General features: G+C 40.8%; 1 protein-coding gene across 1 annotated transcript in view; it reads right to left on the bottom strand.

The window, feature by feature from the left end:
- LOC128741919 (NADPH oxidase 5) overlaps positions 1–6,761 on the bottom strand; it is a 141,785-nt gene extending 135,024 nt beyond the window's left edge. Inside the window, exon 1 of the mRNA XM_053838043.1 lies at positions 5,958–6,761. Within this exon, the coding sequence (XP_053694018.1) occupies positions 5,958–6,761 (804 nt within the window). The remainder of the gene's footprint in view (positions 1–5,957) is intronic.
- Positions 6,762–13,763: the final 7,002 nt, after the last annotated feature.

The following is a 13,763-nucleotide window of genomic DNA, read 5'->3' on the forward strand; positions in this document are numbered from 1 at the left end:
ACAGACAGACAGACAGACAGACAGACAGACAGACAGACAGACAGACAGACAGACAGACAGACAGACAGACAGACAGACAGACAGACAGACAGACAGACAGACAGACAGACAGACAGACAGACAGACAGACAGACAGACAGACAGACAGACAGACAGACAGACAGACAGACAGACAGACAGACAGACAGACAGACAGACAGACAGACAGACAGACAGACAGACAGACAGACAGACAGACAGACAGACAGACAGACAGACAGACAGACAGACAGACAGACAGACAGACAGACAGACAGACAGACAGACAGACAGACAGACAGACAGACAGACAGACAGACAGACAGACAGACAGACAGACAGACAGACAGACAGACAGACAGACAGACAGACAGACAGACAGACAGACAGACAGACAGACAGACAGACAGACAGACAGACAGACAGACAGACAGACAGACAGACAGACAGACAGACAGACAGACAGACAGACAGACAGACAGACAGACAGACAGACAGACAGACAGACAGACAGACAGACAGACAGACAGACAGACAGACAGACAGACAGACAGACAGACAGACAGACAGACAGACAGACAGACAGACAGACAGACAGACAGACAGACAGACAGACAGACAGACAGACAGACAGACAGACAGACAGACAGACAGACAGACAGACAGACAGACAGACAGACAGACAGACAGACAGACAGACAGACAGACAGACAGACAGACAGACAGACAGACAGACAGACAGACAGACAGACAGACAGACAGACAGACAGACAGACAGACAGACAGACAGACAGACAGACAGACAGACAGACAGACAGACAGACAGACCGAAATCCAATTTTATAGGTATAGATTATAGTTGATATGGCCATTACAAATATTTTATAAAGTTTTTGTCCTCATAGTGTTGTGCCACTGAAGGGGGGGGGGCGAAAAAAAACAAAGTGAATTTTTTATTCGAGCAAAAAAAAATACGCGTTTTAAGCATTTTTATTTAAAGTTTAAACGTGAAAACCAAATCTATTCTTGCTTTTAATATATGACACATTCCAGCGTTACGGGAAACTATCCCTGCTATGCAGATCGGTTCCTGTTTCATCAAATCCCTGGCATTCTAATGGAAAATGACGTACTCTTTAAACAACTATTTTACAAGGTATTTGCCAAAAAATTGGTCAAACAAGAGACGATTCACACGGTAAAAATGGGTGCTAATTGTGTCCCGTAACGCTGGAATGTGTCATATACGTTATTATTTTCCATGCAAAAATTTCATTGTTCGAATTTCCATTTTTATTTCGTGCTAGAAGCATTAACGCAACTCGTACACTCATTTTTCGAATTATTCAGGCTGTAGAGCCCACAGATAATTGATTTTATAAAAAAAATAATTCATATCCTACAAATTATTTTTTTGCCCCCGATTTTCAAGCTAATTTCCAAGCGGGGGGGGGGTGACAAAAACTTTAAAAATAATTTGCAATGACCATGCAAAACAAAGCCTAAGTTCACGATAAAACTACTGTGACCGCTCCTAATTCTGCGCTTTTTTCTTTATATACATATGTATTTTTCAACATTGTGCATAACTATGGCCATTGTGTTATTTTTTAATAAATACCTGTTGAATATTACGCCATAATTCACCAAAGAGGCATAATATTTGACAGCGAAACAAATTAAAGTGAAACTGAAAGTATTTTATATGTCAGAAAATAACGTCGTTAGCGCCAACGCTAAAACTGTCATTCTAGAAAATTAACAAATTTATGATCGAAATTCCTTCCAATGATCAAATTACCCAGCATAGTTAGAAAGAATAATTAGTTTTAGTCATGTTTTAGACAAAAAGAATGATTGCATGCCTTGCTTTCGTTGGAAAAATGCGCCGCAGTAGTGCGCAGATTTAGGCACAGATTTTTTATTCATGTTCCAAATTCTGCGCAGTAATGTATCCTTCGAAGAAATCACGAAAGAATACGCAATCTCACCCAAATGGCTGTGGTATAGAGGCATGAAAATTCAAGTAGAACGTTTAACTTGCATTGATTGGAATCCTGTGTTGCGACTCGGGGTCCGAACCTACGAGCGCCAATTTATGGAACCATGTTTTCTGATTTTTATTTAAATGTCCAACTTCATGGAGCTGTCAGGCAGTGGCGAAGGGGTTTCTACATGAAAACACAATTTTTAATTTATATCTAAAGTGTAATATTCAGTATGCAGAAACCCCGAATCAACTCATCCTTTACGTTATCGACAATAAAATATTTAAAATAAGCCAATCAAAATGATAACAATATTCCTGTGCCACCTGGTCAGTACAAGAACGCCAAATCATGGATTTATTTATGGTAATGGCTAATGCCGGATTTTTGACGTGCTTTTAGCGTATAATGACATAAACAACATGGTATGAGTGTTTATTGTTACTTTTTGGGTGCGCAGAATTAGGAACAAACATGCGCAGAATTAGGAACATGGGCAAGAAAGTGCGCAGAATTAGGCACCGTGGATAAGTTTACAAAACGAAAAATATACTCAATTGTTGGTCGACTTTTAATTCCCATGTATTTTACCAGATACTATAGACCGTAGCACTACACGTTGCTGCTATCAACGTTATTAATTTAAGTCTAGAATACTTATAATAGCGGAAGAATCATAAAAATGTCTTAACTGCGCAGAATATGGTACGTTCACGGTAGTTAAAGATTCAATAGCAGTAGCGCCAATTTCCCACATTATTTTTCAAACGACAAGCGTTTTTAAAAGTCATAAAAGGTATGGCCGAATTATTAAATTCGTGTATTAAATTTTAAAACTTTTGTCGCTTGTTTTTTTACCGTTGTCTAACAATAGAAATAATAACGTTATGAGAATGCAGAAAAATCCTTCATAACTCTAAATTTACTTTTTAGTAATTTGCCTCCGATATTAAAATTCTTATGGACGACTTTTACCATATCATATTTTTATTTCGTACCTCCGATGATTTTGTTGAATGAATGATATCTATTTCTAACGTTTTTGGTCAACAATACTATTAGATGCTGTACTAAGTCCAAGCGTCCGAGAGTAGTTCAACGTTAGGGGACTGATACATATGTACACTGTTGCTTCAAGCGCGATGAAAAAGGCTCTTCCATCGATACTCATAGAAAAGGGGACGCATGATCATTTTTGTCGGTCCCCCAAGTAGAAATGGCAATTACATTTTTAAACTGGAGGACTCGAATGAACCTTGCGCTTAATAAGTCCTAATAAACGAATAACAACAACAACAATTTTTAAACTGGGAATTCTTCTATTGTTATTATGAATTGTAAACTTAAGAATTGGCTTATCAGTCGTTAAATACCGGACATAAGACGTTAAATAAAATAAATTTATTAAAACTATTATTATTGTTTAAAGATAACGTATCGATTATTACAAGATTAATCACTGTAACAACATTTACTAAAACATTGTGCATCAAACTTCAAGGCAAGACAATGCTATAGGCTAAAAGTTACCAAACTAAGATATTTATCACTTTGTAATCTAGTAATCACCATTGTAGCTAATAAAACTCATATTTTAAAAGCCCTGAATTCAAATGAAACCCGGGTCAAAACGTTGGCATGAAAGTAAAGTAACACGTCTACTTTTTCAGCGACTGAACGGCCAATTCCCAAATTTATGAACGATAAAACGTTCTAACTTACACCATAAATCATCGAAATTGATTAAAACATATAGGCAACCCGAATAAAAATGTATAGCGAAAAAACATTAAATTTCACTGTTACAAACATTAAAAACCTTCGAAAAACCACATTGAAACAGTGAAAATCTTTGTAAAAGTTACACTGAAGTTACCATGAATATCAGTGTTTTCATAGTAAATTTTAATGAAAACCGTCAATTTTACAGCGAATAAGGGGGTGATTAAGTGATGTAACACTAAATTTTTCGGCTTTTTCCCATACAAATAAAAACCAAAAACAGTAAAATTTGTGGTACATTCACTATAAGTTTTACACTGTTTTACAACAAAGTTACAATGAAATTTAAGGTGAGTTCTGAAAAAAAAATTGTAGGCTTTCGGATTATTAGGACAAAATAAAACCGGCTGATTAATTACGGTATTTCATGTTTTTGATAAGATATGATGACAATGAATTTGATAGGCTTCGAACTATTATGATTTTCGAGTCGCATTCATCGCTCATATTAGGACAGTATTAGAGGTCAGTATACCTACAAATTCCGCTCTTTCCCATTCACGCCTTATCTCAATCTGTTATATCCTATCGACTCTTTGTTTCATTACTGTCTTCTATCGTTCCGTCTGTCAATTGTAAAATCTACCGTTATAAAACTTAATAATATGCCTGACACCTCATTCAATGTCTAGACGTACAAACAACGAGGTTGCGGTCTATTCCATAGGAACGGAGCCTTTCCCCGAACAACCGCGTTAAGAATCGCGGCTAATATGTTGACAGACGAACAAGTAAGTCGCAAGCGCCTGCAAAGTGTCGTCGTCCCGTCAGTAAAACGAATTAGATTAAACTTCTCAATCGATGGTTTCTACAGTAGACGGAGGAAGAAACACAATTTGTGTCTACAAATTACTCAACCTGCCAAGAATTGGACCTTAGATAGAGATTATTTCCTGCTTCTAAACAATTTGCATTGTTGCCGAATTATATGAAAAATTTTCCAAGAACGGTACAGTGAAGTTACAGCATAAAGTGTAGTAAACAGTAAAATTCATTGTAATCGTAAATTTTTTACATTAATATGAAAAGTGAAGTTACAGCATAAAGTGTTGTAAACAGTAAAATTCATAGTAACCGTAATGTTTTTACATTAATATTCGTTATGCATTTCTACCCGGGAAGGCACACAAATGCTGCAAGAATCAATTTTTGTGAGAAACAATAAAAGATATTTTGTGCATGTTTAACTACCACAAATTAGCATGGAAACTATATTAGCTTGTAATGGCAGTGAAGCGCCTGATTATATCACTATTGAAAGGAATTCACTTTTATCGTAAATTAATTATGGGTGTCACACTTTTGGTTTAAAACACTTAATTCATTTCGTACACAGGAACAACAGATAGAAGGAATGAGATTTACTCTACTCTATTTGCAAACACTTTTTTGTGAAAAACCATTGCAATTACAAAACGCTAACACGCTGTTTCACCATGTGTCCGAAAAACACTACATATGTACGTTTCAAGGGAAATATTTTCACATCGGTTCGAACCAATTGGCATAATTTTTCTCACACCAGGGAGAAATAATGATCATCTCCTTCACATACGCATCAATCATTCCACGCTGACTGGAACCGTAATGATGCGCTTCGAAACCAATCGTGACTGCGCCATATTCGCTCGCAATGCTCCCTAGAGTGGTAGCAAATCTCGATACCATCGGAGTCACAGCATCCCATATGGCGATGCGTTCACACTGTTATTATTATTATCCGAAGAAATTGCTTGCTCGCCCCGGTCTGATCTCAGCAGCACCGCTCAGCCAGCCTACGGGCGGACAGCGCTTTTGTTAACGATGAGCAATGCGGCGTGGCGGCGCGATGCCAGCTGTTAAAGCATTTTGACAGTTCGATCAATGACGCGCCGCAGCGCACTGACGCGGCGGTAATAATCTCCTTCGCACTCTGAGTGGAAATTAATGGTCTTCTATTTATGAGTAATAAAAAACACTAAATGCACCTTCGAAACTCTGCCTCGGCAGAGACACGGGCAGTGCCGTACAAATAGCACTTTGCATTGTATTCTAATTACCATGTTTTCTCATGAACATACAATTTAAGCACACGCTTTGTTACGGATTGTTCGATTCTTTTACCCCCCGTCATTATCACTGTAGGTTTCACTTAATTCTTTTAAAATTATCGGTTCAACCTCGACTCACCTGTTCGCGGAAAATACGCTTGAATCCATCGACGGAGTGCTTCTCCTCGCCCAGAACCGCACTCAGCTCGGAAATCAGCAACCAACGGCGCTTGTCACGCTTTACTTCCAGTTCCATCACACTAACAGCCGCTTCCGCCGGGGCAGCAGCACCTGCAACGGCGACACTTTTCTCAATTTTGTCACTGTCAGCTAAGTTTTGCTTTTTTCCGGCCATCGCTTCGCTGACCAACTTGCTTTGAGCCCGCAGGTCATTCACTAATCCGGCGGAAATGGGATCAAAGCTGGTCGTCGACGGTTTGGCCGGTGACGGTTCCGGTGCTGATGCTTGCTCTGAAATTGGGTCACTAGGTTTCAAGATCGACACCGGCGCAGACCTTTGCTCCGGCTCTTCCAATGGAGTTTCACTTTCTTCCGTTTTATGGATCGAAACTTTTCGTTGATTTGGAAACACGTCCGAGGTGCTGAGCGGAGCGGAGTCTACGGTGTCCTCCATCTGGTGCAGGTGATCCAGATAGGAGTCATTTTTCTGCAGCACAAACACAAACGGGTTCACATCGGAGTGGGACAGTTTGACACTTTCACTTTTCTGGGTCAAAGCTGCATCCGGAGAGGAGGACGGTTCAGAGGACCCTGCGACTCCCTGTGGGAGCTCGTCGGAAAAGGATACTTTTTTCGGACCTTTATGCGGCAGTTGAGGCGACGGGGTACGCGACCGTTTGTTGGTGTTGTCACTTTCGCTTTCATTGAACACGGTCAGGCTGTGGCGTTTCGGGCCATCCGAGCGGGACGAAGGACTATCCATGGTTGTGCGACGGTTTACGGTTACTGAATTAGATTTTAAACACTTTTAGCATGTTTCGCTAAGCGGACACTTTTTATGAATATATTTTTTTCACTTTTTCCAATTTTTTAGGTTAAAATGATTTTGTTAAATTCATAAATAATTGAGTGACACTAAATCTTGAACACACAGAGAAAAAAATCTGATCACTTCTAGAACACTAGCACGGTACTAAACGAGGCCGTTCAAGCTTTGGAGACACTTTCTGAGAACCGTCGTAACGCTAGCAAATCCGAAACAGAACTGATTGGTCCCCCCAGCGGGTAAGACAGTGCTGGCAACTCGGCGGGTCACAAGACAGTTAATCGCAAGCCGCGCGCGCGCACGCTCTCCGCTAGTTGCACCGCTTGGGTGCGATCTCGTATCGGCCGCGGTTGTATTATTGGCCGAATTTGCTTTGCACCATGCTTCGTCGAACGAGCGTTACGCAGTTCATCCGTGCAGCATCCAATGGACCAATCAACGCAGGGACCGGTGGAGCTATGCTGCACGCGACCGTCGTCGGATCCATTCGATTGGGAGTTCAAGTCGTTGATCGAAAAATTCATCCAGCATGATCGGTGATCGTGCTCGTGCCGTTTGGAAGAGGCTGTTTTTATTTTTGTTTTTCAGGCTGCGAATAAAAACGTAATTATTTGCGAGATGCAGATGACTTGTTTTCGAAGCAAATGACGCCTAGCTCGGGACCGACTGTCGTCGGACATAATGGAGGGTTTGGTCAAGCGGTTCTTTAAGCTGCTTCCGGTGTAGGGTTTAATGTGGTAGTGCGTCATGGGAACGGAAATCACGATCGAGCCAGCCGGTCGTAGTTCGGTAAATGGGCATGTCGGGTGGGTTTATAAATGTTGTCAATTATATGTTATGATGTTGGCAGACACGATTGATTCGTTAGTAAATGTTGTCAATTTTACAGCGTCAAAGGCGCACACAGTTAACGGATGTGTTATTTTTAGTTTTAAATACCGGATTTGCAACCCGTGATTACTTGTGTTTGGTTGTCCCACTTAAAGCGTCGAATCGAAAAAAAAACTAAACGAATTGATTTTTTTGCAATTTGCAAAATATATTATTATACTTGACCTTACATCCATAATATATCAACAACCATAAGAGGAATCTTTGCGCGGGTCCTAGTTTGCACACATTCAGGCCCAGTTGGACTGGTTCTGCGTGGATCGTGTAGCGTTAGCCGTAACGAATGACGGGATATGAGATGTCTTTTCCGCTGCGCGAATCCGACCGACCGAGCCAGTCTGCAGTGAACGCGTGAAAACCAACCTGACAGCATCGGCGGAGGTTCTTAATCATTTCCCCATCTGGTGTCGGTCAGGTAAGAAGTGCTAACTTTGTATGTTCGTGGCGACGCGAAAAGAGGTCCCGTCTTTACACAATGCTGGCGGACGAGTCACTGTGAGACATGTTATGCAGCAAAGTGTGAAATGATTATTCACAGCAGTCAATTACGCTCGGTTTGGCATCGGCCATCGGATTAATGCCTTCGACGATCGAACCTAGATTAGATCCGATTAAGTTGCGGAGGAGATCTAATAGAGCAGAGTGAAAAGAAATGTTGAACTGTCAACCGGCCATAGTGCTATAATTACCTGATGGCTGCGGAGCAACTTTGTATCGCGATGAGGAATCGTTGAAATAAATGTAATAAAAAGTTGTGCAATAGTACTGACCTGAATGGTTGATATTCTAACTGGGAGACAGGTTGCAATCTTATGACTCATGTGCCTCGTTCAAAGTACAAGTGATTCAAGCTTTCAGTTTTGTTATGTGCATCAATGTGTTGACGCAACGTTTATTATTCTTATAATGTAATAACAGAACAATTTCGGGTAAACTGTTATCCATCTACAGGGCGATGTCCAACTCAGCAGGTTTGACAATGTTCGTAGAAGGGAAATAAAACAATCGGGACTCCAAACGAACAAAAAAGCAGTACACAGGTTTGTTGTTATCTTTTCTGCAAGTTCTGCAGTTGGCAATTTTATCATTTATTTTGGATCAACACACATGCTAGTTGCTTCCAATATACCGTAGATGATTTTACACAAAACTACGAAGCACTACTGAAGTTTTTGGAGCGTCTTAGTAGAATATGAAACCTGAAATTAAATTAAAAAGAAAACTTTCCGATTAAATTCTACTACGTATATTTATTCTTGACAGATACGTCCCAGCTAGCATTTTCATATGTATAAAAAAGGTAAAAATCAGCATTACATGCAGATATACATGCTAAATAAATCGTATTTCATGCGCAAAATTAGCATATCCGTACTATTTTGGAGGCGATATACGTGATTACGAATAATTTTGAGCGTTACGACTATATCAGTATTTATATACGATAATATCCGATTAAGCGCGAGTCGCTCCGTACTACTCTACGATTTTGTGCTGAAAATCGTATGTATGTTAGTCATTATCATTATATACGACAGAAAATCAGCTTGATCCTACTTTATCCAGCTTTAGTTACGATTTCGAGTTTGTTAGGAGATATTTACGATAGTTTGCGTACATTGATATACGAATTGGTGCTAGCTGGGATGCTACCAAGTTACTTGTAGGTTGTAGTATCGCTGCTCAAAGGTTATAACCTGAGAGAGAGAGAGGAGTCAGCTCAGTGACAGTTTGATTGATTTCGTTTTCTTCTTCTTCTTATTTTTTATGCAGAAAACTCAAACAGTACCACTTGAATCAAGTCAGCAAGCTCGTGTTTGCGAAGGGTTTGAAATTTCGTCGCAAATAAATGCTTCAAACCCCTTTCCAATTCAAATTTCAAACTCCCCGCAAACCCGAGCATGCTGACTTGATTTAAATGGTGCTATTTAAATTTTCTGCATCAAATACAAGAAAAAGAAGAAAACTAAAACAATCAATCTGTTACTAAGCTGGCTCCTCTCTTTCAGGTTATAACCAACGTTCCATAAAACCGGAGCTAACTGTTCCGGAAGAAAGAGTGACTCAATCGTTTGTAACGCATTTTGAATGAAACGTATGTAGTGGATACGGAGTGGAAGAGTTTTTCTGTATTTCGAAAATTATTCAGGTGAAGAAGATCGAAGTAAGCGATCGTGAAGGTATTCCGTTCGTATTCGTTGACTAATTAATAGTTAGTAGCCGAGTTGAATGAAGTGGGTATGAAATGGGGAAGGCAAATGAGGAGCGTCCAATATAGCTCTAGCTGTCCCAAGCCCCTACCTAGCGCCTCCACGTGGCCATACCCGGTAATGCTCTATTGAGTAGCCAAGCTAGGAGGTGCGATACTGTGTGGTTCCCGGCTGCCTGATCTCATAATCGAGGTTTTGGGCAGACGGTGGAGCCACACGATCTGGTAAGCATAATATAAGTTATTTTAATTATTTTTTTCGTTTTAGCTTATGAAGCATTTACTGCTTTATAGTGAAAACTTTGGCCAATACGAGTGTTAATACTGCACATGGATAATGGATACCAGAAGAAAAATTAAATTAATTATTAGAAGCATTTATGGAAACTAAAAGGACGCAACTCTATTCCATTCGAAGGACTGCTGGTGAGATTGTTCTATTTTTACCCATATATACCACATTTCATAAATAAACTAGAATCGGGAAGAGGGAGGGACCATCAGAGCACTTGTTTGAAGCGGTGGGCCTAGGGAGAGTGAAACAGTCAACTTTCTAGAGTTAATCTTGGCCCGATTAGCAACACATCGTGGATAATGAGCGGACTCTTCTCCCCACCTGCTGGAGTCATTCTGCATTAAGACGGTTTATTCAACGATTGACTCAGGTGACTTAGCCCTTGGAAGGAGATTCTCTAAATCCCTGGTACGTGTAAGTGATGTTGCTTATCGACCAATTCCCTTTTGGCCCTTCATACAAGAGTTGGGAAGCATGACCAATCGTTGAATATGTTCAACTCTTTTTGACATGATAGGCTCATTGCTATGAACGGATGTTCTGCTAAGGCAGGTGGTAGTACCATATATTCATATTCAGTAGCCGAGTTGAATGAAGTAGAACATTCTTAACAAGTGGGGAAGGTGTAATTTGAGATAAATTTGACAAGCCCAAGGATTTGCTTTTCACATAGATGACATGGGGTATTAAAACTGAAAAGTCGCGATGGCCTACCCTGAAAGCCCAGATACAGTGTATACGGATTTTACTACGTTGTAGAAATTTGACAGAAAACCCATGTAAAAACTGTCAAATTGCCGCAACGTAGTAAAATCCGTATGCATTGCGTTTGGGGCTTGACAGTGGTCCGACTCTAACGACATTACCCTATTATTTGTATTTTGATATTTTGGCCTAAATTTGGAATTGACAACGTGGTTTATTCAGTTGAAGCGTGATGTTGCAAGGTTTTGAAGGTGATATCTACACGGACTATTTTCAGCCACTAGACCAGTAAATTTGCTAATATTTCTTTTATTGAAGGTCAGCAACTTTTGAGAAATTTTTATATTTGGATTTATAAACCTTTGGGATTGGTCTAGCATTCATACGGCTAACTAATTAGCTATAAGCGGATAGCTGAAGTCGCTTCTCACTAATTCATCTGCGTGCGCATTTGCCTTCATGCCACAATGATTGTGGGTACCCAATAAAGTTTTATTGGGTTTTTCTGAAACCATTGCAACGCAACGGAGAGAAAATGAAATCCTAGACAATCTTTGAAGCACGCTTTTAGCGCTTTAAGTGCCACCTAGCTGTCCGAGAAAATGCAGATGCTAGCGTGTTTATAATACTTCTTTTAATGTAGACATTTGTACATTTTATAATTGCAGCTATTTCATTATAAGCTCTCGTATGATGAGGCTTCTAGCTTAATTAACTTGCTACGTTCGTTATGGGTGCAATTTATTGTTGTGTTTAATTTACTGTTATAACTTATTTACAATATAAAATTTTTTTTGCGCTCGACTAAATTAAGTTGTGTTTAGACGACGCAATCTGTTGATTGCAATGCAGAGAAGTACCCCGAAGGGACAGTTTCCCCACCCGGTGTATATTTACGATGGCATCATATTTCTGGAGTTCACTTCTCGGGGCTTCCCACTTTGGTGACGAGAAGTTTTCATAAATTTTATTACCGGCAATAAAATTATCGCAGACTCACACCGAATCGGTCGACAAATACCCGCAAGCAGCGTTTCGATTCCGATTCCGTCAGCGCAGACCACTTTCGTGATCGCGATCCCAGAACCGTGGCGCAGAAAGCAGAGAGGACTCGTTTTAGGTATTTATTATGCAGCGGAAGGCTTTCTTCGGAATATTTATTGCTTTCAAAGCCTACTGCGTGAGCGGTCCGCGGTGGGAACATAAAACCTTCGGGCTACTGCGAGCGCGATCTGCAACAAGAAGCGAAGTGGACTCCGGCATGCAAACGGCCATTAATCTCGGCCAAATGCAATCACCGGCTTCATCACATTGATGTCGCGTAATTTAATGCCTGCAGAAACCCGCATCAAGCGCTGATGAGCGCCGTGTGAAGATCGATTTAACCGGAGGAAGGATCAATTCTTCAAAATATGTCGATGAAGGTTCTACAGTTGCGTGTTTTGCGAACGTCTTTTAGACCCGTAACTCATTCGACAGTCAAGCCAAAAACGAAACGCATCAGATTGTTCGCATGTATAAATAATAATGATAAATTGAAGCTTGCCAGTATCCAGACATTCCAGGGTTGCGTTTGCTCGCACAACTCGATCGTTAAACATGCAATTAGCCTATTGCTAACATTATGTTACAAGCCGGCCGTGCCGTTGTCTCTCGCGTCCCGCGGTGTTTGGGGAATAAAATAAGACCGAACGGTTTGAACGCTTATCAAGATTGCATTATCGGCCCGGTTGGGTCGACTTGTTCAGGACAACCAACGGTTCACGACTAGAAACAGGGCTGGCTAGCGTTTCCCACTGCTGTGGGCCCTAAGCTAAGCTATGCTACAGCAACTGCCAGAGTCGTGCTGAACGATGATATGAAACGCAACCGGGTGGAATAGGGATCTTGGGGGAGGGACATTGTGTGACTTTTAGTAATCTTTTCTAGTTCGGACATGAGTTGCGTGCTGCGTACAGCACGTTGCAGCAGGGTTGTCTCATTTGCTCAAGCGAGAGTTGGTTTAATTGTTGGCTATTTTGCAACTCAACTCGAACCTACCGCGGCTGATAGCATAGGTACGGCAGGTTAAGTGATGTTTTGTTAACTGGTTTCGACAAATAATGATAGCTTATCTGTTGCGTTAATCTAGTAGAGGGAAGTCTAAATCGTCGCACGCTTCAGAAGCGATGTGATGATCCGCAATGCATACGCGAGAACGAGCGCAATGCAATTGACTTTCGTCGTTGATCATCGCTTACATAACCTCTAAAGCCTTTTACTTTTCTTGACCATAAGACCAAGTAGTTGAAGATAACTGATACTAACTGCCACTATCGCCGAACAATGGTTTCAAGAATTGGCATCACATTTCGTCACGGGTCTACCCGCTTTTTTACTGCTTGTCAGTTTACCTTCGAGCTTTCGGGCGTTGATTTCATTTGCTACTCGGCGTGCCGCCAGTAGGTGGCCCCGAAACAGGTTCGTAAAATCTCTTAATCTGTGAAGTTTGCTCGCGTAACTCAGCATGGAATTCGGAGTTTTGGATTTGCACATAGCCGCAGGTACACCCACCGTTGCCGTTGTAGGTTCGCTTCACTAGGCTGCCGAATGTGCTATCCGTATGCACTGTAAAGCTAATTATCATTGCTATTTCGACGGAACCATCAATCAATTGATTTGCGGGTTTTAACTATTAGTTCAGCTTTTTTCACACTCGGTTTGCTGCAGAGATAGCAGATCGTGAGCATCGATTTGCCATGGTGAAAGGCATTTCAGGCAATAGTCAGTTGAAAGTTAACTAGATTCGACAGCATTATTTGGGTTCTCGTAATTGGACGATGGATGAGTTTGGAGATAT

The sequence above is a fragment of the Sabethes cyaneus genome, chromosome 3, assembly GCF_943734655.1.
Source record: "Sabethes cyaneus chromosome 3, idSabCyanKW18_F2, whole genome shotgun sequence".
Lineage (NCBI taxonomy): Eukaryota > Metazoa > Arthropoda > Insecta > Diptera > Culicidae > Sabethes > Sabethes cyaneus.